We start from the raw sequence: 25,673 nt of genomic DNA on the forward strand, positions 1-25,673 counted from the left end.
GCAAACCCTCGTTTAACCTTACTGGAATTGTTTCCGTCTGAGTTCCCAATAGGCCTAGGAGAAGACGGGGTCAATGTGGCCTAGGATTGATCCCTCTTAGTCAGTTTATGTGTTAGTGGCCCAACCTAACTCTCTTCCCCCCCCCCCCCCCCTCCACTATAGTTTTGTCCTTGGGCCCAATAGAAATGTTGTCAAGCCCACACTCTATGTCCGCATTACTTGGCCCATTTGAGCCCTCATTCTCCAAGGTCAACGCCTTCCTCTCAGCGCCCTTCTTTATTGCTTACGTTACTGCCGTGTTTGAATGTTTTCCTGCCAAATCTGTAATCAACCATCGAGATTCCTCCACTCTATCTGCCATGTCCACAGTCATCTCTTTTCCCGAATTCATCTCCATTAACGCCAACGATAATTCTGGGCCAGAGTTAATGGGGACATCCGATAAATTACTCCTTCCAAGTACGGCCATCTCCGTCTCCAATGAGGGTTCACCAATACGCCTTTTCTTCACTGCTACTCCCTCACTCAACTCCTTATCCAACACTAGTCCGCCTCAATCAAATCCCCAACAATTGGAGAATTTTTATTGTTTTTCCATTCTGTTTGAGACCGAGCCATGCAGAAAACCTGGAACTCTGGTGCTTGCATAGCCCAACCACTGCGTGTTTTCTCAATCAACTCAAACCTGCAACCAGTGCAGCAAGGCTCCGACTCTACCCCCTGTTCTCCATGTTTCTTCTCCAATTGTTCCACCAACCACTTATCCCTTTTTTCAACGACCAATAGCGCATCATACTGCTTCTCTTTGATCATCCTGTTCAAATGTAGTGCACGCCGGTTTGAGTCATGAGACGACATACCACAGTAAAATCAGAATGTTGAAAGTTTGATATAGTCGAGCTCGTAACACGCCGGCTTCTCCTGCTGGGGAAGCCTAACAGAAGCCACCTTTCTGAGAGGCTTATTAACATCAATCATCACTCTTACCTTTAAAGATGAGCCCAGATAAATACCATACACATCCTCTTCCATCCGAACATACCGACCAACTGCATTACCAATTCAGATTCCTGTTTCCTTCTCCATATACAGTGGTGCAACTCCCGATGCACGGATCCAGAACAACTACCAATTCAAGGGTACCCTTAATAAATCCTCCTTGCCATCCGTCGCCGAAATTGCAAAGAGGGCTTTGTCAAAATGCCATGCACAGCCGGACAAAACCCTATTTCTGTCATACTTATGGGAGAAGGAGAAAACAATCTGATCGCTACCCTCCAACATCACAGCAGTAACATGAGGTCTCTCATCATTCTTTTTCTTCTTCGGTGACCAGTTCGAGATCTCATAGCGCCCATCAAAGCTTCCTTCCTGTATGGTTTGCTCGTCATCAACCTCCCTACAATCAGAAACTTTCTCGGCTTCCAAACATCAGACTCTGCCGATAGTATAACCTCCTGAGCCTCCTCCTCTGTCAGTGCCAGGCGCCGAATCAGATTTACCAGATCTTCCTCCATTTGACACAACCAATCTGCAAGTGCACACAACCACCCTGTTGTCCACCACACGAAACTCCACATGTGATGAGAGCCAACCCTCACCACCGACACAGGTCAATTGTGACTTTTGCGCTTGCCGGAGCTTGCGACAAAAGAAACCCTAACTTTCATCTAGAGAGAGAGAGAGAGAGAGAAGGGACAACATTTTATAAACAAATTTTTATAATCAATATAATTCACCGGCCATCATCATTATATTTCTGCCTTAAGCTATTGTCATCTCAACCCCATTCTCCATTCAATAAGGGACTTGAGACTTTCAAAGGCATTGCCTCCAACACATTGATTTGAAATTGGATTACTCAATTATCCCTCATCTAAACTTCTACAGGCCAATTCATTTTCTTCCAATGATCCCAAACCACAATTGCACTTGCTATATCCATATTATGTTCAGGCGATGTGCAGAAAACCTATATGAATATAGTACAACTAAATTTCAAGGTTTATATCAAAAGGTAACGTACCCAAGTGAAAAAGGATATTGTTTAGCACTATAAACTCCCTAGTAATAAGACAAAAAAAACCATGTGAGATTATATAAGCAACACCCAAATAGAAAAACAGATTCATAAACAAAAAGATTGGTTTTTTGAAAAGAACAATATTGGTTTTTTGAAAAGAACAATACCTAACGAACAACTGAGAAATTGAGTCTAGGAAATAGTGATCCTGTATATATTGCAAATCCCCCCCCCCTCCCCCACCATCTTGATTGATTCCTAATCTTGATGATCTCATATTGGAAACTGCAATCCAGTACTAGTATGGCATAAAATTAAAAGAGAGTGCACTCGAATCAGAATATAAATACAAAATAGGTTCAAGCTAAACTATTACTTTCTATCAAGTTTTCACTTCAGGTTGTCTAAACTTGGCTTTGTATGTGTAGAACTTGAAACAAAATAGTTCATAGGCTCAAGAAGAAACACCAAGGATCCATTTTAAACAACAAATGAAAATATAAAGTAGCAAAGAAGAAGAAGGGAAACCCAGATTCAACCTGATCCTTTTTATTTATTTGATTTTATTGTGCTAACAATTCTCATGCTAGATTCAACAAAAGTCTAGACAGCAAAAACACTTACGTCTTCTTTGCCAAATCTATTCCTGCACAAAAAAAAAAAGAACATGCATCAAGAAAAAAAATCATATGCCTACTTGTATCAATTTACTATTACTCTTCTAGTGGCCAGATAGACATCTATAACTATTTCCTTCTCTACCCATCTTTCCATTAAAGTCTTCCTCCATTATTTGTACTATCTTTGAGCTAAACCACCCTAGCCACATAGAATAGGTTCAAATTTAAATCTTCAAAAGATATTGAACAAGATTCTTTGCAATGCATTCACCATTCCCAAATCCAATAAAATCCCAGTTGTCAAATTGGTTTGATATTAAAAAAAGAAGACAATTTGATCACTTTCCGTTGAAGCTTCCATACATATTGAGATAGAGAAATTGAGAAGAGGAATAAAGAGTGGAAGATCATACCTGGGAAGGCGAGGATTGTTGCATGAGGTGGAGGAGGTTGGAAGTGGATAGTACGACCTGAGAAATCTGTTTGGAGACCATGCTTTTTGCCGTATTCTCTCTCTACTACTGCTACTTCTTCCACCGGAGGTTAAGCTCCAAAATCAATAACAATCTCAGCAACGCTTGCACCACCCAAACCCAAAATCAGTGACATGCAAAACTTCAGAATGAGTTCGAAGAAATTCTCTAAAAAAAAATGTACTGTACATGGGCAAAACCAATGTATTGAGGGAACAACCCCTTTGTCTCTCTTTCTGCGAGGCATATAATCTCTCTCTCTCTCTCTCTCTCTCTCAATTTCTACCCATTTCTGCTTCTATCCACTTCTGTCTATCTCGATTTGTGGAACCAAAAAAGCCACAAGCGAAACCTAATAACTAATATTCACCTTGTTCGCGGTCTTCTTGAACAAAACCAATGTATTGAGGGAACCAAAAAACCCACAAGTTTGAAGAAATTCTCTAAAAAAAAAAAAAAAAAAAAAGAAGATGTATTGTACATGGGCAAAACCAATGTATTGAGGGAACAACCCCTTTGTCTCTCTTTCTGCAAGGCATATAATCTCTCTCTCTCTCTCTCTCTCTCTCTCTCTCTCTCTCTCTCTCAATTTCTACCCATTTCTGCTTCTATCCACTTCTGTCTATCTCGATCTGTGGAACCAAAAAACCCACAAGCGAAACCCAATAACTGATATTCACCTTGTTCGTGGTCTTCTTGTCCCCATGTCCATATCGAAGAGAGCGAGAGAGAAATCGAAGAGAGCGAGAGAGAAGAAAGAAGGGGATACGCGGTCGCGTGCAGAAGAAGGCTTTTATACCTAGGGCAGAAAAGAAGACAAAATGGTCATTTCATAGTGCCAGCTCAGTTTGAGCCGTCACTGCTACTAAGCCGATGAACAGTTAACTGAGAAATAGTATATAGTAAATATTCTTCTAAACTTTAGTCCTAAAATTCTTGAAATCATCGTCAACAAAAAAAAAAAAAAAAAAAAATCCTGTAAGCAATCTTTAATTAGCCCACCCCTAATTTTCATCCTGGATCCGCCACTGCTCTCGGGTACTTAAGAAAATTTCATATATAAATAGAGAGAGAGAGAGAGAGAGAGAGAGAGAGAGAGAGAGACTTCAATAGCTTCTTTTATGGGATAATGCAAACTATAAGTCATCTCGTGTATAAATTTGGTCCCTGCACTCTCTCATCATTAAGAATCTCGTCCCCCCACAATGTCACGCCCCCATTTTCAAGCACAATTAATAAACAAATAAAAAAATACAAAGACCCCGAGTTTGATGGTTCAGACATCAATACAAAATACCTGAAAAAAATTTCTTTAAAGAATGAGTAAGTAAAGATGCTCTGAACCCACAATGTCAATACAAACTCATTATTTAGAGTCATATATTACATTACACTAAGTTTACAAATTAAACTGAATCTACAATTCAGTAAGTAAACAAACTCACCATACTCACTACGCAACGGAAGACTAACAAGTTTCTAAACATATAACTGCAACAGCAAGATACATCTTAGCTCCAATCACGTTCATCCTAACATGTAGGTTAAACCCTTACACCATTGAATAGTACACCCGGTTGCAACAACAAATCAGGTAAGCTTATGAAAGCTCGTGTGAGTAAACTCAAAACAACCAAACAGAAACACATGCTTAAACCATCTCAACCTAACAAAAATGATATGCAATTATCATAACAAAAACATCAAGTTCATATCCTACAATATCATGCTCAAGTAAGTTAACTCAAAACTAAAACCCACATACTTTGACTTTCAACTCATGCATCTAATTTCACAAAACTTCAACTAAACAATCAAACTCAAGTAACATTTTAAAACAATTAAAACCCTAATAATCCAAAATCATCCTCCATTTAACTCAACTAAATAATTGTCACCTCAGTGACCTATCACAATCATTGAAAACTCAACCACCCCTTCTCAAAAGATGTAATGCACTATAATTTAAACCAAGTAAAAAGTAATCACTACATATGAATTAGTTCAGGAGCTGACATCAAAAGCACATAACCAAAATCATAGAAATCACTGCATAGAAAATTAGTTCAAGAGACTACATTAAAATCAAATAAATAGAAGTCATTTTAATCCCTGCATTAGAAAATTAGTTCAGGAGATTACATTAAAACCAATCAATTTAGAAATAGTAATCCCGACATATAATTTAGTTTAGGAGATTACAAAAGAAAACAATCAATTCAATAATAGAAATAAACTAAAAATCGATATTTGTTCATCTACTGATAACACAAATCACCACAACAATTAATCTTAACATGAATCACTCAACAATAATTCATGTCCCTTATACAACAATCATCATACAATGTATCACCACTTTGGTACTACTGTATCGATTATCACCACCTTGGTTATCATAACTTGATATACAAATTCACCAATCTCAAACAATATCAAAAAAAATTTCAAATATTATTTTCACACCTCAAACCATCACCCAAAATTGTACATACTCCATTCAAAACTCAAAACCGACAAAACCGTCTTTTCTTCCCAAATTCATTTGTTTCCCTCAAAATCACATTGTACAACAATAATGATCAAAACATGCAAAACATAATGCTTTTCATTTCATCAAACTATTCCAACTATATTTCACAATCTACTCAATCGAAAATCATTTGTAACAAATCCTTGTTTTTACTTACCCATGAACTGTTGACGTTCAAGTTCATATTTTTCAAAACAAATATTACTTGCAAGGTTTCCGGAACACTTCTAGAATCAAATCGCCTAAACAAAAGAATTATCCAACGGTTGGATCCCCAGGGATAGAAAATCGTACAAACTGAAACAGAAAATTACCAAACTCAACCAAAACATAGAGCAAACATAAAACTGAACATACTTACACGTTTGTCTTGACGAAGACAAGATAACAGAGTGAGGAACTGCACCTGGAGTGGCTGGACGCACCACCACGCGCTGCCACAAGCGGCTGGACTGAAGCCCACACGCCGCTGGGCCGACTTCAAAACTAGAAAGATTAGGTCCACCCAACTTGAAGATCACAACATGATGAAAACCTTTCATAACTGGCACCAAGGCCGATTCGGCCTATATCGAGCTAGATCAAGCTCAAAAGATCTCAACCTCTCATCTTCAAACCTTGATTTCTTCCTCCACACTTCAGATTGATAATCAAGGTTTGCATGGATCTAACCTAGAGAAAGAGAGCTTCAAAACCTGACCAATTTCACGTCCAGCTGTCCCCGAAAAATGGTGGTCCGATCGGGTCGGCACTGCCATACTTTCTTGCATCGATCCGCAGCGCACAGTGCTTGCCGAAGGAAGAGGATGGCTAAGAGAGGTGCAGGACTCAAGGACAAGTTAATCTGATCTGGTTTGGCAGCCGAAGGACACCGAAAACTTGAAATAAATCTGGATCAGGTCGGCTGTTTTCATCCGGATCGAGGGTTTGGTGAGAGAGATAAACTTTTGGAAAAAATAAGGAAAGTTTCCAAAATGGGATACTGAAATTTATTTTCTGATTTTCTCTATTTATAGTAAAATTTCTACAAATGGAAATAACTTCCGCTGACCATAACTTCTTCATACAATCTCTGATTTTCGCGTGCCACATATCCACAAACTCATATCATGTGCCACATAGATCATCTTTGCAAATTTTCAGCCAAATTGATGATCGTTAAGGTATTGGTAACTAACTTAAAGCTAGTACGGTTCAGGTTGGACAGATTTAGTTCGTCCATTGGTTTAAGCGAGTTAGATACCTTAATGATCATCAATTTAGCTGAAAATTTGCATAGATGATCTATACATTAGTACCTAAAAACTGAATGGTCAAGATGTAGATATGCGACCGAAAAGTGACTCTAAACTCTAAATGCGCACTTTAATTTTAAAGAGGAGTTCCGCTCTATATATATATATATATATATACACACACACACACACACACACACAGGCCTTGTATGCTAAGAAGGTCCTTAACTTAGCTAAAGGAACGGATTTCCATATTTTGACAACTTTTTGATCGCATATTCACATCTTAACCGTTCAGTTTTTAGGTATATATTAGTAGACCACTTCTGCAAATTTTCACCCAAATTGATGATCAATAAGGCATCTAAAACTGCAATTTACATGAATGGTTCAGGTTGGACAGATTTGGTTCGTTTGTGTAAATTGGTGTTTTGGATGCCTTAACGATAATCAATTTGACTGAAAATTTGCAGAGATGATCTACTCATATGTACTTAAAAACTGAACGGTTAAGATGTGAATATGTGATCGAAAAGTAATCAAAATATGGAAATTCATTCCTTAAGCTAAGTTAAGGACCTCCTTAGCAGAGCAAGATTAAATATATATATATATATATATATATATATTTACAGCCCTTCTTGGGTGCGGACGTCCGCACTTTTTGCTTCGGTGAGGATTTCCAGTTTTTTCCCACCTTCCGATCATATTTCCACATCTTAGCCATTCAGTTTTTAGATCTTAATGTATAGATCACTTCTGTAAATTTTCAGCCAATTTAATGATCGTTAAGGCATCCAACACTGTAATTTACCATTATAAAGACGAAACGGTTCCGGTTCTACAGATTCGGTTCGTTCATGTAAATTGTTGTTTTGGATGCCTTAACGATCATCAATTTGGCTGAAATTTTGTAGAGATGATCTATACATTAGGAACTAAAAATTGAACGGTTAAGATATGAAAATATGATCGGAAAGTGGGAAAAAATGGGAAATCCGTACCTTTTTGCTTCGGTGCGGATATCCGCACCTGAGCAAAGTTCTATATATATATATATATATATATATATATATATATATTATTTATCCAGAGCGAGGCCTTGGTCTGACACTAAAGTTTGAAGTTAGAGTTTAGGGTCACTTTTCGATCTCATATCCACATCTCGACTGTTCAGTTTTTTTTTGAAAGGGTTTGGAACCCAGCCTAGCTGGGAGGCTCAGCCCCACGCCCGGTTCCATTTATTGAATTAAAATTTTGCATCGGGGGGGGGGGGGACATATAACCTGAACCCCGAGCTACACAAGAAAGATTACAAAGATCCTCATAAAGAACGTCCTGAATAATAACAGGAGTCTCTTCTAAAGAAAACGCATCTAAATTACCACATCTAGCAAGGTGGGCTAATCTATCGGCCACACCATTTGCTTCGCGACATATATGTTGAAAATGAAATAAAGTAAAAGCATTAACATACCTTCTACAATCATCCAAGATCCTTCCAATGCTCGAAAAATCATCATCAGTTGCACGTAATGCACTCACCAAGTTCACGCAGTCACTTTCAACAATAATTTCCTTCCAATCCTGTTGAATTGCAATTAACAACCCCGCCCTAAGAGCTTCGGCCTCCATATGAATGTCTGACTGTGCAAAGTGAAAAGGTCGCGCAAAAGTAGCTATGCATGTTCCTTCAAAGTTTCTGACCACAACCCCTACACCTCCACCACCAGTTTCTGTGCAAAAACTTCCATCTATATTAATTTTCAACCTTCCTCTTGGAGGACAAGTCCACTTGATAAGTGATCTCTTAGCCTTCCCTCCTTGACGTTTATGTAATTGCTTATATTCATGAAGAAATGACTTAGCCCATGCATGCATGTTAGTGGGGTTGGAAACTGATGCTTTCCAAACTATATTATTTCGCTCCATCCAAACCACCCAAAGGGCCATCAAGAAGTACTCCAGCTTCTCACCATTAAGTGCATCAACCATATCCCAAAACCAAACGTCAAGAACAATAGAGGGGTGCTTACCAGGTTGTAACTCGAGCGAACTATGCATCCAGAAAGTTCTCAAGGCATCACAGTTTTTGAACAAGTGTAGGCTATCTTCCACACCATTAGAACAGTACACACATCTCACATCTGAGAGCTGGACCCTCTTAGCTAGGGCAGCTCGAGTGGGTAACGTTCCCTTGACCAGACGCCATGCATGCATACGTACCTTAGGAGGTACGTTAACTTTCCATAGCTTTCCCCATAACCTTGCACGATCTGCCCCGAAGCTGGAGCCTGATGCCGTCCTCTCCAAAGTGTCCATAACACGAGCCACATGATATCCATTTTTCACACTATACCTCCCTTTCTTATCAAAATGCCATACAAGCCTATCAATCCCTCCACTTAGACTCAGAGGGATTTTCATAATATTAACAACTTCCATAGGTGTAAATAGCTCATGTAATAACCATTCTTGCCAATCCCCAGTCTCCTCATCAATGAGATCTACAACTCTAAGATCCTCCGCACCCTGCATGGGGATGGAAAAAGGTTTGAAACGATAGGGTAGAGGCACCCATGGATCGTTCCAAATCGAAATATCCTCCCCATTGCCCACCTGAAATCTCAACCCCTTTTTCAACAAATCCCTCCCTTTCATAATACTCCTCCACGAAAAAGACGCACCCTTATGCAAAACAGCATGCATGAAATCAGTATTAGGAAAATAACGTGCCTTAAATACCTGAGCAAGCAAAGAATCCAGCCTGCAGATTAACCTCCATCCTTGCTTAGCAAGCAAGGCCGTGTTAAACAAGTGCATGTCCCTGAACCCTAAGCCACCCTCCTTCTTTGGTGCACAGAGCTTGTCCCATGCCACCCAATGGATCTTCCTCTCCTCGCCAAATTCTCCCCACCAAAACCGAGCCATCAGTCGATGCATCTCATCACATAAGTGTTTAGGTAATTCGAAGCAACTCATCACATATGTTGGAATAGACTGCACCACAGCTTTTATTAACACCTCTTTCCCTGCCGTGCTTAGAGTTTTGTTTCTCCAACCCTGCGTCCTCGTCCGCACTCTATCAACCAAGTACCAGAAGGCCTCATCTTTAGAGTAACTGAGTTCTGTAGGTAAACCTAGATATTTATCGTGCTTGTCCACCCTTGTCACGCCCAACACACGAGCCAAATCATCCTGTTTCCATCTCGGAACATTCTTGCTAAACGATATGCAACTCTTCTCATAATTAATCTGTTGCCCAGACATGTGCTCATACTTCTGGAAAATATCTCTCATGCACAAGATATCAGTGATCTCTGCTTTAGAAAAAATGAACGAGTCATCTGCAAAGAAAAGATGGCTAATAGCAGGTGCTTGTTGACAAACTTTAACTCCATGCATAAGGTCATTACGCTCAGCCTCCTTGATCATTCTTGACAGCACCTCAGCACATAGAAGAAATAGATACGGTGATATTGCATCACCTTGCCTAAGTCCTCGAGAAGGGGAAATATTGCCGCACGGATCACCATTCACGAGAAAAGAGTAGCTTACTGTACTAACACAAGCCATAGTCCATCTAATCCAGGTAGCTCCAAAACCCAATTTGTCCAAGACTGCTTCCAAAAAATCCCATTCAACCCTATCATACGCCTTACTCATATCCAATTTAAGAGCACAAAAACCCACATTACCTCTTCTACGACGCTTGAGACAGTGAGAAATCTCAAATGCAAGCAAAGAATTATCCGAAATTAATCTTCCGGGAACAAAGGCACTCTGTTGTTGTGAGATGATATCATCCAAGAGGGGCTTCAATCTATTTGCTAAAACTTTAGACCCAATGTTATATATAACATTACACAAACTGATAGGTCGAAGCTGATGGACAAACTCTGGATTCTTCACTTTCGGAATTAGGGTTACCCAAGTACAGTTGATCTGTTTGAGAAGGTTTTCGGAATTCAAGAATTGTCTCACTGCCTCCACCACATCCGATCCCACAACGTCCCAAAACTGTTGGTAGAACGCCGGGGAAAAGCCATCAGGCCCCGGAGCTTTTGAGGGGTGCATCTGTTTCAAAGCCTTATAAACTTCCTCCTCCTTGATCTCACTATTCAACCGGGTATTCTCCTCATCAGAGAGTATATTTGTCACAAAGCTCAAGTCACCCTCACCCAGAGTAGGCACTGATGAAGTAAACAACTTCTCATAATAACGTAGAATAATCTCCTCCATTTCTTTTTCTTCGCTACACCACACTCCAACCTCATTGAAAAGTCCCTTCAAAGTATTCTTTTTTTTTCCGATTGCTAGCCTTCTGATGATAATATTGTGTTTAAGTCACCTTCGGCTAGCCAAAGTACACGAGGCCTCTGTTGCCAAAAAATTTGTTCCTTTTGCAAAAGCTCCTGCAGTTCTTTTTCAATGGCTCCTGCAGTTCTTTAGGTACTAATACATTATCTCTGCAAAATTTCAGCCAAATTAATGATCTTTAAGATATCTAACTCGCTTATACTAATGAACGAACTGAACTAATTTAGGATATATATAAATCATGCATAAAGATTAACATGATCAACTACATTCAGATTACAGAAACACAAGCATTTAAAACTTCTACCATTCAATTGCAGATCTGGATAACTCTTCTTAATTCAGATTACAGAACTGTCCTTATGTTTCTCCAGTACATAGCTATTTCCTCAAACATTAATGAATCAAGTTGGCAGAGTATTTGGAGCATTATTCTTTGTTTCACTCTCATTCTTGTTGTTGTTGGCTTTGTCATCTGGAGAACTTGTAACAATTTCAAGTGATTCTGCAAATTCCTCCTCAAAGCTTCTTGGCACAGATTGTTTCATCATCTTTATGTCTTTGCTTTTACCCCACAGCACGGTATATAAACCACCCACGATTAATATCGATCCTAGCACGCTATAATTTCCAAATTGAACAAACAAAAATTGAAGTTAAATAAAATCAAATTAAACACATGGTTATTCATAAAGGAAAGTCAGACGTAATCGGCAAAACAGTTAATGTCAATTATCTTTTTTTTTTTTCTCAAAAAAAAAAAGAAACTGTTACTGCCAAAACGATTTTTCTATTTTATCTCTACTACTATAAATGGAGGCCCTTTTTTGGTGTCAAAGGGCTTCACCAAATTTTAAAGTGCCTATAATACCCTTCAATAATATAATTATCAAACTAAATTAATAAATTATAAATAGATAAAAATGTACATTGAAAAAATAGTCAAACCACCACTTTTTTATGTCCAAAGAATAAATAACCACTATTCTCTTTAATCGATATATTTTTCATTAACATCCCAATATCACCCGCGAGAAACGCGGGCACATTGCTAGTACTATTATTAAGAGAAGAGGTTTTCTTAGCTAAAATAAAAAAATTTGACAGATTTAACCCTGAAAGATTAAAAAACATTGAGAATAAATTAAATCACAAGGGTAAATATGACAATTACAAAATGAATTTTCATTTCAAAAATTAAAAAGAAATTATACCACAACCCCCACTTTTCTCCTCACTTTTCTCTCCTCCTATTTTATCTCTGCAATAACCGTTTTATTTCATTTATTTTTTTAATTTTTTAGGGAAAAAAAAAAGTATTACACATGCAGGACCATGTATGAAGAAGCTAGTTTTTAGTAGCTATCACAATCATTTACTTTTTGCGATAAATCGATCATGTTGTTTCTCTAGTTTAACCAACCATTCAAATATCGATGTAGCCAATTTTCGTGAAACAATGCTTGAAGAGTGACTTGAAACATAAACGCAGAACTGATGTTATAAAACTACCTTGCATTTAGCGGACAAGAGAAGTGAACGTGTGATCTGTTTTTCTGAAGAATATCTACTTTAGATGTGCCTACAATTTTATCTTTTGGAAATTTTTAGCATGTAAAAACCTAAATAAATAGTGTGAAGAGCAAGAATAATAGAGTCCTTTGAGGAAATTGTTGGAGCAAAAATGACCAAGTTTTTTTCTGACAAAAAAAGAAATGACCAAGTTTTCTCTATAATACTTGTGATCCTAACATTAACATTACTAATAAGATGGGTCATGTATTGAGCTTGAGCTGCTTATTTCTATTTGGGCCCGATAATTGTATGGATTATTGAGTTGAGCCATTGTGCATACAGATCTTATTAGGAAATTTATTGGAGTTGTTTGAAATTCATTGAATACTAATGAATATTGAAAACGAAGTGATTGAGTTCTACCTTCCAAGGTGCAACTTCTCATCCAAGAGCAAAGAGCCAACAAAGGCAACAAGCACAAGCACAAGAGGGTTGAAAACGGATACGAATAGCGGGCCTTTCATGCGTACACACAAGGCTATAATTGTCACACTTATTCCCGTAGCCACAATCCCCTAATATATACATTTTATAAAATTAGAGTTAATGAATATTCACAATCTCCTTCAAAAATAAAAAATGAAAAATAAAAAATAAATAAAGAAGAGGATGGACATGTACCGTGTATGCAACCGCAAGGAGTCTAATATTCCAACCTAATTTCCATTGGTTCCAATCCCTCTCCATGCAAAGGGCAAAACCAACTGACTGTATCGACCCCATCAGTGACATTAGAGCTGTGCTTGAATAATAGCAAGGGTATCTCTCTCCCATTTTCGCCTATTTCCACAAAAACAATAGCTAAATAAAGAGGAAATTTAAGTTAACCTAGGAAATCATACATTTTGTGATTAAATTGTGTAGTGAAATTAAAGTTCATCTTTTGTCACTTGCAAATAATTTCTTTAAAGACCCTTGTCCAGTAAACTCATTCGATGAATATATTTGATAAATCAATTAGCTAAATGTCTTATCGTTGAGTTATGTTTGTCTTAACATCTGGTTCTGACAATATCATGACATGAAGAGTAAAAAGAATTTAAAGTTTGTCTTTATTAGCTTATTAAGTTTTTTGATGCTAAATCAATTTAAATTTTTCAAAAAGAAATAGAAAATATCACTTGCGGGTTTTTCTTTTTTATGACAAAGATTTTGGATCGAAAATTATCTGTGAAATTAGAATAGGTAGATAACCTGAATAATTAGCCACAGTGCATAACCGGAAGAGCTGCCGAGAGCCAGAAGACAACTCAATATGCGATCTGTGAAATCTGTTCTACTGTTATGAGCTGCCACGTGGCGGCTTGGTTGTTGACTTCTGTGCAAAAGGTCAACATGCGTGGACCATATGTTGATTTCCACACCTTTATAAAAGGTCAGAAGCATTGCTCCACCTATTCCCATTAATGTTCCCAACACCTTTGCCTTCCCTCCCATGCTCCTTAAGTTCAGTTTCTCCAACCTAGGCATGCATATGCAAAATGACCTTCTCAAAGAGCCTATAATTAAGAGTACCTCAAGTTAATTTGAAGCGATTAATTATGATTTACCTGAAAATGACGGCCAAGACGAAAGTTATGGCCGGAATGAGTTGGGTTATGGCGCAAGCAAAAGTCGCGGATGTCAAGGCTATGCTTGCAATGTACATGTTTTGTGACATTGCCCCCCTGTATTAATTAGCATATTAATTAATAACTAATGAGAATGCCATTAGATATGATAGGAAGCACTAAAGGCTTTTGGTAGAAATATCTTTAGTTAAGTTTAACATAAACCCTGAATTTTTTAAGTTTATTTTTTACAATCTAAAAAAATTAAAATGACATCTTCAAAAATGTTCAAAATGCACATGCATTTCATCGACAATAACAAAGGTATAGCACTAATTTTGAAATTAATAGGCATGTCAACATTTCATTGACAATAACAAGGGTATCAGCACTAATTTTGAAATTAATATGCATGTCAAGGTGCGATTGGTCAGTCAGATCGACAACTAGAATGGTCCTAATCCCAAGATTTTCTCCTAAACAAATTTGCACCATCAAATTTGTCATAATGAAAGTGCAAGAAAACTTTTTTTGTTTGGTCAACAACTATAACTGTACATGCAAGCTGCTTTAAGTATGAAGGTAGAAAGTAAAGGTGACAAACGGCCGCTAAGCATGAGCACGGTACGGGCCCGGCACGGTCCAAGCTCGTTAGTGGCCCGATCTTGTAATAGGCCCGATACGGCCTGAGCACGACATATTGTGGGCCGGTCCGTTACAAATACAAAATTTCATTTTGTTTTTTAAAATATTAAAAAACCACAATGATGAAATTTGAATATTAGACCTCTTTATTTAAAATCTCATGACAATTCCACCAATGCTATTTCTTTTATGTTATCAAAATAGTGAAATAAAAGATTATATCCTTGTTTTGACATAAAGTATTTTTTCTAAATATTAAATATATGTTTATTAATAAAAACTAATCTCATAATAATACAACTATAGAAGGAAGGAAATAATAATATGATACTAAATCTTCATTATATTAATAATGATTAATCTCAGAATAATATACTAAAAGTAATATATTTTGAGTTATTTCTTTCTTTCTTTCTTGTAGTGGAATATAAAAAATTATTAGAAAACTAATCTTAAAAAGTTAAGATTGAGAAAAACATTGTAAAATTTAAATTATTTGAATTTTATAAATAGTTAAATAAAATTATTTTTTATTTATTCAAATTAATATTTTTAAATCGTGCTTTATAGTGAGTCGGCACGTGCACGGTTCGGCACGATATGGACTCGAGTCATGGGCCGGACCGGGCTTAATGTTTAAGTAAATGGGCCGGCACAATAATAAATGGGTCGGTCCAAACACGGCACGAAGTACGACTAGACTAGCTTAAAATGGCCCAACCTGACCCGTTTGCCACCTCTAGCAGGAAGCTAGAGATCGACTAATAACTACAAAAGATATAGATAGATTGCGTCACGTACAAAGTAAACTGTGGAACTGTGGATGAGATATATGATCAATAATAATCTTCGTGGTAGAGAGATTGCATTAAAAAAAATAAAAAAAAATAAAAAATAAAAAAAACAAGAAGAAGAAGTAGAAGAAGAAGAAGTAAAACTCGTTTTTACTTCCAATTCTAGTGGAGCACCAAGCTGGCTAGACCGCTAGACCGGTGTACCCACTCAACTCAAGCAATAGCACACATTGATATGAGATATATGAACTTAGTTTCCTGTGGTTTGCTTACCCAAACAAGCCACACAGAAATGCTTGCAATACTACCATCCAGGTTAGCTTCGGCCTGCTCTTTCTGCATATATATGAGAGAGAGAGAGAGAGAGACAGAGATTCATTATGAAGCCATGGTAAGAAAGAAGAAAGGAAGAAGTTTGTTTCTTCAAACATATGAAAATATAGAGGTATGTTGTGTTACCTTTCGAAGTAAAGAGCAAAAGGAGTGAGGAAAGCGGTGGCGAAGAGGAAGCGATAAGCAATAACAAGATTGATGTTCATGCCATCGTTGGCGGCGAGTTTGTATAAAACGTTGACTCCGGCGAAGGTTACCTGAACCGCCACCATTAACAGCACTAGCTTCAGGCCATGCAGAGCATTGCAAAGCTCAATCCAGGTACCCCCCATCATCATCATCGATCATGCACTCACTATCTGAGAGAGAGAGAGAGAGAGAGAGCAATATTTATGGAGTGAATTGAATTGTGTATTAATTGATCGTAGGGAAATGAGATTTTTAAGGGTAGCTAGGTATCTAGCTAGTACAGCTAGTGTCTTTGTGCTGCTAGCTTCTTTGGTTGCTCCCCACGTCACTACCCATACGTACCACATGGAGGCCTATATTCGACTAGCCACTAAATATGAGTGCATTCTTTTTCTCCAAATTGAAAATTCATCCTACCAAAATAAAATTAAACGTAAAATTCAAAAGCTTCTAATTTGGTGAAAAATAAAAGTTTTGTTTTTTTTTTGGGAAAAATTCACCAACGGTGTCTGGACACCTAGGGGACTTTCAGAATGATACATGAACTTACAAAGTTATCAATGTGATACCTAGACTCATTTTTTCATATCAACGTCGTACCTACGACCAATTTCGGTCACGAAGCCGTCAAAATTTACACGTGCAATGCACGTGAGTCACTTAATGAAGACAAAAAGACCGATTTACCCTCGAGAAAAATTCACCAACAGTGTCTAGACACTTAGGGGACATTCAGAATGATACCTGAACTTACAAAGTTATCAATGTGATACCTGGACTCATTTTTTCATATCAACGTCGTACCTACGACCAATTTCCGTCACGGAGTCGTTAAATTTTGCACGTGAGATGCACGTGAGTCACTTAATAAAGACAAAAAGAATGATTTAGCCTTAAAAGTTTTTTTTTTCCTTTTCTTTTCTTTCTTTCTTTCTTTATTCTTCTTCTTCTTCTTTTTTGGTTTCTTTATTCTCTTCTTCTCTCCTTGCCAACACCACCTCTTTCAGAGAACCTACCATGGAATATGCAAGAAGAAAAATGGGGGAGAGCCACAACAACCTCCACCACCGCACAATGACGTCTTCCTCCGCTGCTTCTCGATTGGGTTTGGGTATAAGGACTGCTTCTTCCTCCATCGCCAGCGAAATCATGGAGGCTCGAGGCCACATTCTAAGGGCCACCGACCGGAAGGACTGCCACAGCAAGGTCTACATCGCCAAAGGCCCCAGGGACCACCGCGTCCAGTTCGGATACGACCGGCCCAGCAAGGCCGTCGATTGGGTCATCAAGAAAGCCAAGGCCGCAATCGACGAGCTCGATGAGCTACCACCTTGGAACCCGAACTCAATTTCTGTTTAGACAACATCTTCTCCGACGGTGCTGATATCCGTCGTGCAGGACACGCAGAACGCGAGCCTCCATTTCTCGATGGTGGAGGCTCCGAGTTCTTTGTCTGCTAATCGACGAGGCACAATGGTGGGTAGCAGCGGAGTGGCGGAGTTGGTGAATTAGAACAGCTCGAAGTTGTCTGCTAAACTGATGAAGTTGCAGGTGAGGATGGTGTGGAGGTGGTGTTGCATGTCAGGAAAGACGGAGAGGATGGCAGGGTGGGATTGGAGCTGTGATTTGAGAGTGGAGGGCTGGCAGGGTCTGAGTTTCTGATCAATGGTGTATAAAAGGGGGTTGGAGGAGAGAACGAGAGTGGTGGTGGCTAAGTCGTCAGCGGCGGCGACGAGGATGAACTCGGAGTGAGCGGCGAAGCCTCAGTGCAATTTCAATTTGCTGTAGGATTTGAAGTAGGGGGAACCATAAACATCCGCATGAAGGTGAATTGAGACACAACGGCAATGTTTGATCGGCAATCGACAGTGGGAATCGGACGAGTAAGATGATTTGAATCTTGATGATTCAAATCAGGGGAAGAAGAAACCAAAAAAGAAGAAGAAGAAAGAAAGAAAGAAGAATAAAGAAACAAAGAAATAAAAGAAAAAAGAAAAAAAAAACTTTTGAGGGTAAATTGGTCTTTTGTGTCTTCATTAAGTTACTCACGTGCAAAATTTAACGGCTCCGTGATGGAAATTGGTCGTAGGTACGACGTTGATATGAAAAAATGAGTCCAGGTATCACATTGATAGCTTTGTAAGTTCAGGTATCATTCTGAAAGTCCTCTAAGTGTCCAGACACCGTTGGTGAATTTTTTCCTAAAACAAATTGAGGGCAGAATGTCTTTTTTGCCCTCCACTACCAGAAAAAAGGTCTTTTACGGCCCACAATGTGCGCCGTAAATGACATTTTACAGCCCACAAATGCAGGCCGTAAATGGGCATGCCGTAAAAGACAACTATCATTTACGGCGCACATTATGTGTGCTATAAATAAGTCTCAATATGCGTCGTAAATGAGTCAAAAGTGGGCCGTAAAAGAGAGGTGCATTTACGATACACTTACCATGCACGCCGTAAATGAGTTACATGTGTGCCGTAAAAGATGGTTACATTTACTGCACACATACCATGCACGCCGTAAATGATGTTTGAAAAAAAATAATAATAAAAACAAAAAATTCACAATTTATTTGTTATTTCATGATTCTATATTTTTGTTATTTAATAAACTTCATTTATATAATCATTGTACATCATATAAAATTTGCTTGCAAGTAAAGAAGAATCCATTTCCTACACTACTTTACATTCATTTCTTTCACCTACTCTACCTACAAGATTGTAACTCATTGTCACAGGACTCACAGCCCTAGTGCCTCACCAAGTTGCTGTCCTACAAATAAAAAATGACGAAGCAGAATAGAAAACAGAGGCAAGAACCAATCATCCCTTCCATTAGTGTAAACACATGGTCATCAGTATCTTCTCCAAGTGATTCTGCAAGAATTCCCTTCAATAGGAAAACAGAGGCAACCGTGAGAGCTTTAATCTTGATTTCCAATGCTTAAGGCCTCAAAATATAACAATATAGATGACTTGAATTACTGGGTCTTTCCAAATGTAAGCTAGAGTTTTGTGCTCAATGTCTAACACTTATTTTCTCATTCAATAAAACAGATGACTGAAATCACTAGGGTTTGTCACAACTAAGCAAAGAGTGTATGTATCGAAAAACAAAAAGCAAATTATGAAATATGAAAGCATGAGTCCATCAGCGTACCTTGCTTATCCAAAAATTGATCCTCCGATTAAGTGTATCTATTGGAACCCCAACTGCAGCTGCAAGATCTTTGGAGGTCCAGCTGAAAGTAGGCAATATCAATAAAGAGAAAAATTAATGAACCAAAAACGATATACTAAGATATTCCTCCCATTTACCTTTTCTGATCTTAAAATTGCATTATAATTGCTGTATGAAGAGGAGCAACCATGAACTGCATTTCTCTATCTTCAAATTGCAATTCCAACTGAGACAGCATTAACCATCAATATATAGTGTCAATCTCATATTATCGGTAGTGATTCATGAAAAATAGAACATCTAATGTGCTCTCTCAACCTTAAGACTCAGGAATCCAAGAAGATATGTCAAACTATAAGAATGTAAATAAATAATTATAGTAGACTTCTGGTAATACGAGAGCAAGCCCCAAAAGTAATAACACCTGTAGGAAAATATATATATATATATATATATATATTTTCAAAGCTACCTGTATGAGATGGCTGAGCTATGGTTGCTTTAATATTGGTGTTGGTCCTCTTAGAACCAATCAAATCATTGAGCATAATTTCACATTTCTGCATGCTGTTCTCTCTAAAATGTATCTGAAGAATGATTTCACCAAAATGAACATTAAGGTAGACAGTTATAAAGAAATAAATTCAAACTGACTCACCCAAGTGATAACATATTGGTTGGAACCCACAACAAGTCCATATCTAGTGCATATTGCTTGTGGAATAACCTGGCAAAATAGAAGCAAACACCAAATCAAATTCAAATTCACCCCAACCATAAACGAGCATAAATATTAGAACCACAATGCCAAATCATGGAAAAAGCCTCACCTCTCTGAAAAACAGGACAAAAGTCACGGAGAGGATTATAACAACATACTAATTGAAAAGCTTGTCCAAATATATATGAAGAGCCTGCAGATAGCAAATTGAATTAGTTCAAAACAATTCTCAACTAGAATACTCAAATTGGGTCTTCAAATATTTCATAACCAATTTAACTTTTGCACAATCAAATAACAAATAAGCAAGTGAAAAGCAGATAGAATGCAATTAATCAAAGTACTTACATCCATATCTAGTCATCGATTTCGGAGCCAAATGCTACCCTAGAAGCAATTCAACCACCACTTGTATTCCCAGTAATCCACTTTCAGATAGATAAACAATTAAAACAAAACCAGACCCATTTTAGCTATTTAAATCAGTAATCCAAGTCCTCCACAGAATATCATTAAAGGGTGTCACTTTATGACCTCCCACATTGACCCTATGCACAACGTGAAGAGCTTGCTTAGCCAACCCATTGAAACCCACAACTTTCCCATCACTCACATACATTGCAGTATTAGCAACAAGGTCCGTAGGTGCAGAACTACCTCAATCGCATTCACAAACGCAAAGCTTGAATTTTTATCAAGAACAAATCGAATTACAAGCTTTTCAGTACTGACCCAAATCAAGTACTCCCTAACCATTGGACCTAATACACCCTCAAATCCAAAGTTACTGACTTTTAGAACCACAAATCCATTAACCAAAACATGAAACTGAGCACTATTCCAATCAAAATTACAAGAATTGAACCTCTGGAAATTGAGTCGTACCATGTGGGTGCCCAGGTCGCGGATCTGGAACTCATACTAGGACGGCAACCGGAAAACCTTAGCGGTTTGGTAAATTTGGGGGGAATTGGGATTGGGGTTTTGGTTTCGGAGTCAAATTGAGCGAGCTGAAGTGGACAAGTCCGGAACGAAGCGGCGGCCATCGTCGAAGGTGGAGTCCACGGTGGAGCTGTAGTCGAAGACGTAGTTGTCGACGGGCGAGAAGGCAGAGAGGGCGAGGGAGAGGTGGAAGATCCGACGATTACATGGGTAGGTGATTTTGGGTGTTTGCGATGATGGATAGAGAGGGAGGACGAGAGAACTTTGGGAGAATTTTTTTTTTCTTTTGAGGCGAGGGCGAATCTTCTGGTTTTCATAGAAAACTTCCAGTAAAGAGGGAAATTAGAATTTGAGCCAAAAATAATAGCGGGCTCTTCAAATGTTGTCATTTACGACGCACATAAAAAAAGCAAAAAGATCAAATTGGAAAGTGTTTTACCAACGCACATGAAAAACATGCCGTAAAAGATCAGTAAGAGAAGTCTTTTACGGCGCACATAAAATGTGCGCCGTAAATATAATATGACATTTACAGCACCACGAAATGCACGCCGTAATTTGCGCGTCGTAAAAGATAAGTTTTCTGGTAGTGCTCATTTTTAGGCTCACGTGAGCCACACATGCTCACAGTTGACGGAGACGTGACGGAAGTTCACCAGAGGTACGACGATAATACGAAAAGTAAAGTCTAGGTATCACATTGATAACATTCAGAGTTCAGGTATCATTCTGAAAGTCACCAACAGTGTCTGGACACTTTGGTGACTTTCTCCCTTTTTTTTTAAAGCATAAAACGTCACCATTTAATTAAAGTGAAATGAGTAAGCCATATTTGAGATTACTTCTCTTTTGAAAAAATCATCTTTTGTCTAAAATTATAAATTTTATTGTGTTTGGTAAATAAATAAAAAAACAGCTACAACTGAAAATTATAGGTCACTAACAACAAATTTTAGAAACAACTCAAATGTTACTTTTAGAAGCTGATTTCAATCAAAACACGTTCTGAAGTTGTTTTATGTACTGATAGCATTTTCAAAAATATTATTTACCAAACACAAAACTGTTTTAAATAAATAAAAAAACAGCTACAATTGAAAATTATAGGTCACTAACAACAAATTTTAGAAACAACTCAAATGTTACTTTTAGAAGCTGATTTCAATCAAAACACGTTCTGAAGTTGTTTTATGTACTGATAGCATTTTCAAAAATATTGTTTACCAAACACAAAACTGTTTTAATTCACAGCTAAAGCAGTATTATTTTTTTTTTTATAAAAGTCACAACAATTTCAAACGAGCCCTTATTTAATCTTAAGGGTGAGAGAAAAGTCTTTTTTAAGATTTTTTTGTCAGCGTGCTTTATAGGTCTGAAAAGAGAACAAAAGTACCAATAATCCAAACAAATATAGTCGAAGGTACCACTTTTTCTTTTCTTTTTTCCAAATTGTCACAGGCTTGACTTGAAGAATCAAATTGGTTTGTCAATTTTTTTTTTTTTTTCTGGTTACAGAGGGGACCGAAACGGCCCAAAACGAAAAGAACAAAATTGGTTTGTCATTTTTGTTTTGACAGAAAAACAAACTTGCATTAAAGCAGAAGAAAAATATAAGGAAATCTAACCGGAGAGTTCTTGGGTACCTTGGTGAATTCTTGGGTACCTTGGTGTTTGCCATACCCTCATTTTGTTAAATATTTTGGACCATTGGATTAGTAATATATCCAATGGTTCAAAATATTTAACAAATTGGTAACTTGTTTAGCCCTTAGCCTTTCTAATTATGCTACTCATTTCCAATAAGCAAAAATGTTAACACAAACTACTAATTGAATTGAAAACAATAAAGATAGTGAAAACAATAAAGCCAATTAATATTGACAATTCACAATTATGATTTTTCCTTTTTAAAAAAAAAATTAAAAGAACCTTCTATCCTAAGTTCACCGAATTACTATTAGTTAAATAGTCTATATTACTAATTAATTTTATTATTAGTGAATTAATGTTTGATTAATGCTTGTTATTAATGGACAATTATACAATTGAAAATTATGTTTTTTCCTTATTAAAAACAAAACCTTCTAACCTAAGTTTGCAAAATTAGTATTAGTTAAGTAGTCTTTATTACCAATAATTATATCATTAGTAGTTTCCTTAACCAAATATAATTCTTTTTACATGCATTTTATGACAACCACAACAATTAGTGTAAAAATAAATAATATTTGTTTTAAATGTAGTCAAATGAGAACCTACTTTAGGACTTATTTACTCAAATGAGAATCTACTTTACTCTAATGAGAATCTATTACAATTACCACTTTTAGAACTTAATTACTCAAATGAGAACCTACTTTACTCTAACGACTTTATTTACTTTAATGAGGATTTTTTTCTTTCTAATTATCACATGTGTCCTCAAAGTGGTTACATAGTCCTCAGAGTGGTAAATATTATATAAAATAGAACATGTATGAGAAATGTTAATGTCCATAGCTTTACCCGTCCTCATTTGTGTAATAAAGTTCTCCCTTGCGTAATGAAAGTAATATATTGTGTAATGTCCATCGTTGAATTAGTAATTACTCTTAATCGACGTAATTTACCACAAATTCCAACAATTGACGAAAAAACGAAAAGTTTTGTTCTAATTATAGTAATTACTCCACCTAAACTAATGTACTAATTTATGGACAATTTAACAAGTATGACAACAAATTTGTTGTCAGAGTGGTAAATCTTTATGTTTTTATCATTAATGAAATGATTACTACAATGGCTACACATTTTACCACAATCACAACAATTGATGTAAAAGCGGCAACTTTTGTCCTATTTATAGTAATTACTCAACCTAAACTAATGTACTAATTTATGGACAATTTAACAAGTGCAACAACAAATTTGTTGTCAAAGGGGTAAATCGTTATATTTTTATCATTAATGGAATAATTACTCAATGACTACATATTTTACCATAACTCACAATTATTGGTGTAAAAGCGGTAACTTTTGTTCTAATTGTATTAATTACTTCAAAAACTATACCATTTACAAGATTACCAACCATTTTACAATTCCGACAACATTTGTGTTGTGAACATGGTAAAATTAAAATTAGACCAAAAGATATGTAACAACTCAGTATTGTAAGGAGCTTCTCCACTTGATAATGAAGGTTCTAAATTTGATAAAAGTTGTCCAAATATGATATTTACATCTTTGACCACTCAATTACAAGAACCACAACAACTGTTGTCATAAGTCGTAATTGTAGTTCAACTATGTGTAATTTATTATTTTGACAATACTTGTTACATGATTTTTAACAATGTTAGAGCAACTCCAACAGATTCCCTATATTTTGATTTTTCTCTACTTTAGGGAAAAATGAGCATCTTTTGCTCCAACAGATTCCCTATAACTATCTCTATTTTAGGGAAAGTGAGGAGAGAGAAAACCAAATTCCCTATATTTACAGCAAACTCTAAAATTTTAAAGAAGAATATAGATATTTTATAGATTACTGTAAACTAGGGAATCTATTGGAGTTGGAGAAGAACAATAGGCTAAAGGTTTAACTTTTGCTTATCTATAATACAAAAATTATAGGGAAGCTGTTGGAGTTGCTCTTACATATCAAGAAAGAGTGTGTTGTTAATATGGTAAATTTTATTTTTAAAAATGAAACATGTCGATATTTAATTAGGTAATCTGTTGATCAGTTCAGTAGGTTTCCACTATATTAATTTACTAAAAGTAAAAAAAAATAATAAATAAAGGTATAACATACATCAAGGTACTCAAGACGACCCCAATCTAACCAACATCAAACTCAAAAGGAACATCATCCTGACCATGGGGAGAAATGTGGGAAGCATCAAACAACAACAAATTAGTTTGTCATTTGATTGTTATTTTCAATCCAGCTTTATCCAATGGATTATGTCTATAACCAAATGATTACAGAACTGGCAGATTTTTTTTTGTACAATTTTTTTTTCAGATAAAATTTGGAATTGAATCGAACTGTTGCTGCGGAACTGATAAATTAATTGCAAATTTTTAACTTGAGGAAATCTGTTTTATACTAGCTACGTACGTACATGCAAACGCCACAATTTCATTCAAGCTCACAAACTCATATAAGCTTAACTGGAGGTTAGGTATGAGCCAACTAGTTCCCCTAGCCTCCCCATCTATATATGAATGAGGTTGAGTTAGAATCTAGAGCTTGTCTTTTGTCGTTACACACGTGTACCAGGACTGTAAGGGAAAACAAAACTAAAATGCATGAAGCAGCAACAGAATAGTTTCACTCAACCTAGTCTCCCCGGCCAAATTGATCGCTTTATTGACGACTTCTAGAGCATCATTGCACTCAGTGTACTACATTAAAAGGGTTTTCCCTTTGCAAGTGTGTACTTGGATAAAGGAAGTCATACCCTCTCCACTATGACGCCATACCTTTTCTCAAAGGGTATCAGAGACCTACTTTGGATAAGTTTGATGCCATAAATGGCTCTGGTTC

At 37.0% G+C, this 25,673-nt stretch overlaps 2 protein-coding genes across 2 annotated transcripts; both read right to left on the reverse strand.

Moving 5' to 3' along the window:
* Positions 1-870: 870 nt before the first annotated feature.
* Positions 871-11,126, reverse strand: LOC112178017. The gene is made up of 3 exons (XM_024316238.1): positions 8,362-11,126; positions 1,144-1,399; positions 871-987 (listed from the first exon to the last, which is right to left on the reverse strand). Exons 1-3 carry the CDS (start codon positions 11,124-11,126, stop codon positions 871-873), a joined length of 3,138 nt encoding a protein of 1,045 aa, XP_024172006.1.
* A 332-nt stretch (positions 11,127-11,458) lies between these two features.
* LOC112178018 (WAT1-related protein At1g25270) lies at positions 11,459-16,462 on the reverse strand. The gene is made up of 7 exons (XM_024316239.2): positions 16,228-16,462; positions 16,042-16,104; positions 14,330-14,446; positions 13,974-14,241; positions 13,401-13,559; positions 13,143-13,294; positions 11,459-11,825 (listed from the first exon to the last, which is right to left on the reverse strand). The coding sequence occupies exons 1-7, from the start codon at positions 16,440-16,442 to the stop codon at positions 11,609-11,611; spliced, it is 1,191 nt and encodes a 396-aa protein (XP_024172007.2). The 5' UTR covers positions 16,443-16,462; the 3' UTR covers positions 11,459-11,608.
* Positions 16,463-25,673: the final 9,211 nt, after the last annotated feature.

Source organism: Rosa chinensis, chromosome 7 (genome assembly GCF_002994745.2).
Source record: "Rosa chinensis cultivar Old Blush chromosome 7, RchiOBHm-V2, whole genome shotgun sequence".
In the NCBI taxonomy this organism is placed as follows: Eukaryota; Viridiplantae; Streptophyta; class Magnoliopsida; order Rosales; family Rosaceae; genus Rosa; species Rosa chinensis.

Excerpts from the sequence above, each read along its gene's own strand:
- LOC112178017 (XM_024316238.1), bottom strand. The coding sequence starts at position 11,126 with ATGGAGGAGATTATTCTACGTTATTATGAGAAGTTGTTTACTTCATCA. Across the intron at positions 1,400-8,361 it reads ATCTTGGATGATTGTAGAAG|GGAGGTTGATGACGAGCAAA; the intron begins GTATGTTAATGC and ends TTCTGATTGTAG. Across the intron at positions 988-1,143 it reads GCAAGGAGGATTTATTAAGG|GTAAGAGTGATGATTGATGT; the intron begins GTACCCTTGAAT and ends TCATCTTTAAAG.
- LOC112178018 (XM_024316239.2), bottom strand. The coding sequence starts at position 16,442 with ATGATGATGATGGGGGGTACCTGGATTGAGCTTTGCAATGCTCTGCAT. Across the intron at positions 13,295-13,400 it reads TCCTTGCGGTTGCATACACG|GGGATTGTGGCTACGGGAAT; the intron begins GTACATGTCCAT and ends TGTATATATTAG. Across the intron at positions 11,826-13,142 it reads GAGAAGTTGCACCTTGGAAG|CGTGCTAGGATCGATATTAA; the intron begins GTAGAACTCAAT and ends TGGAAATTATAG.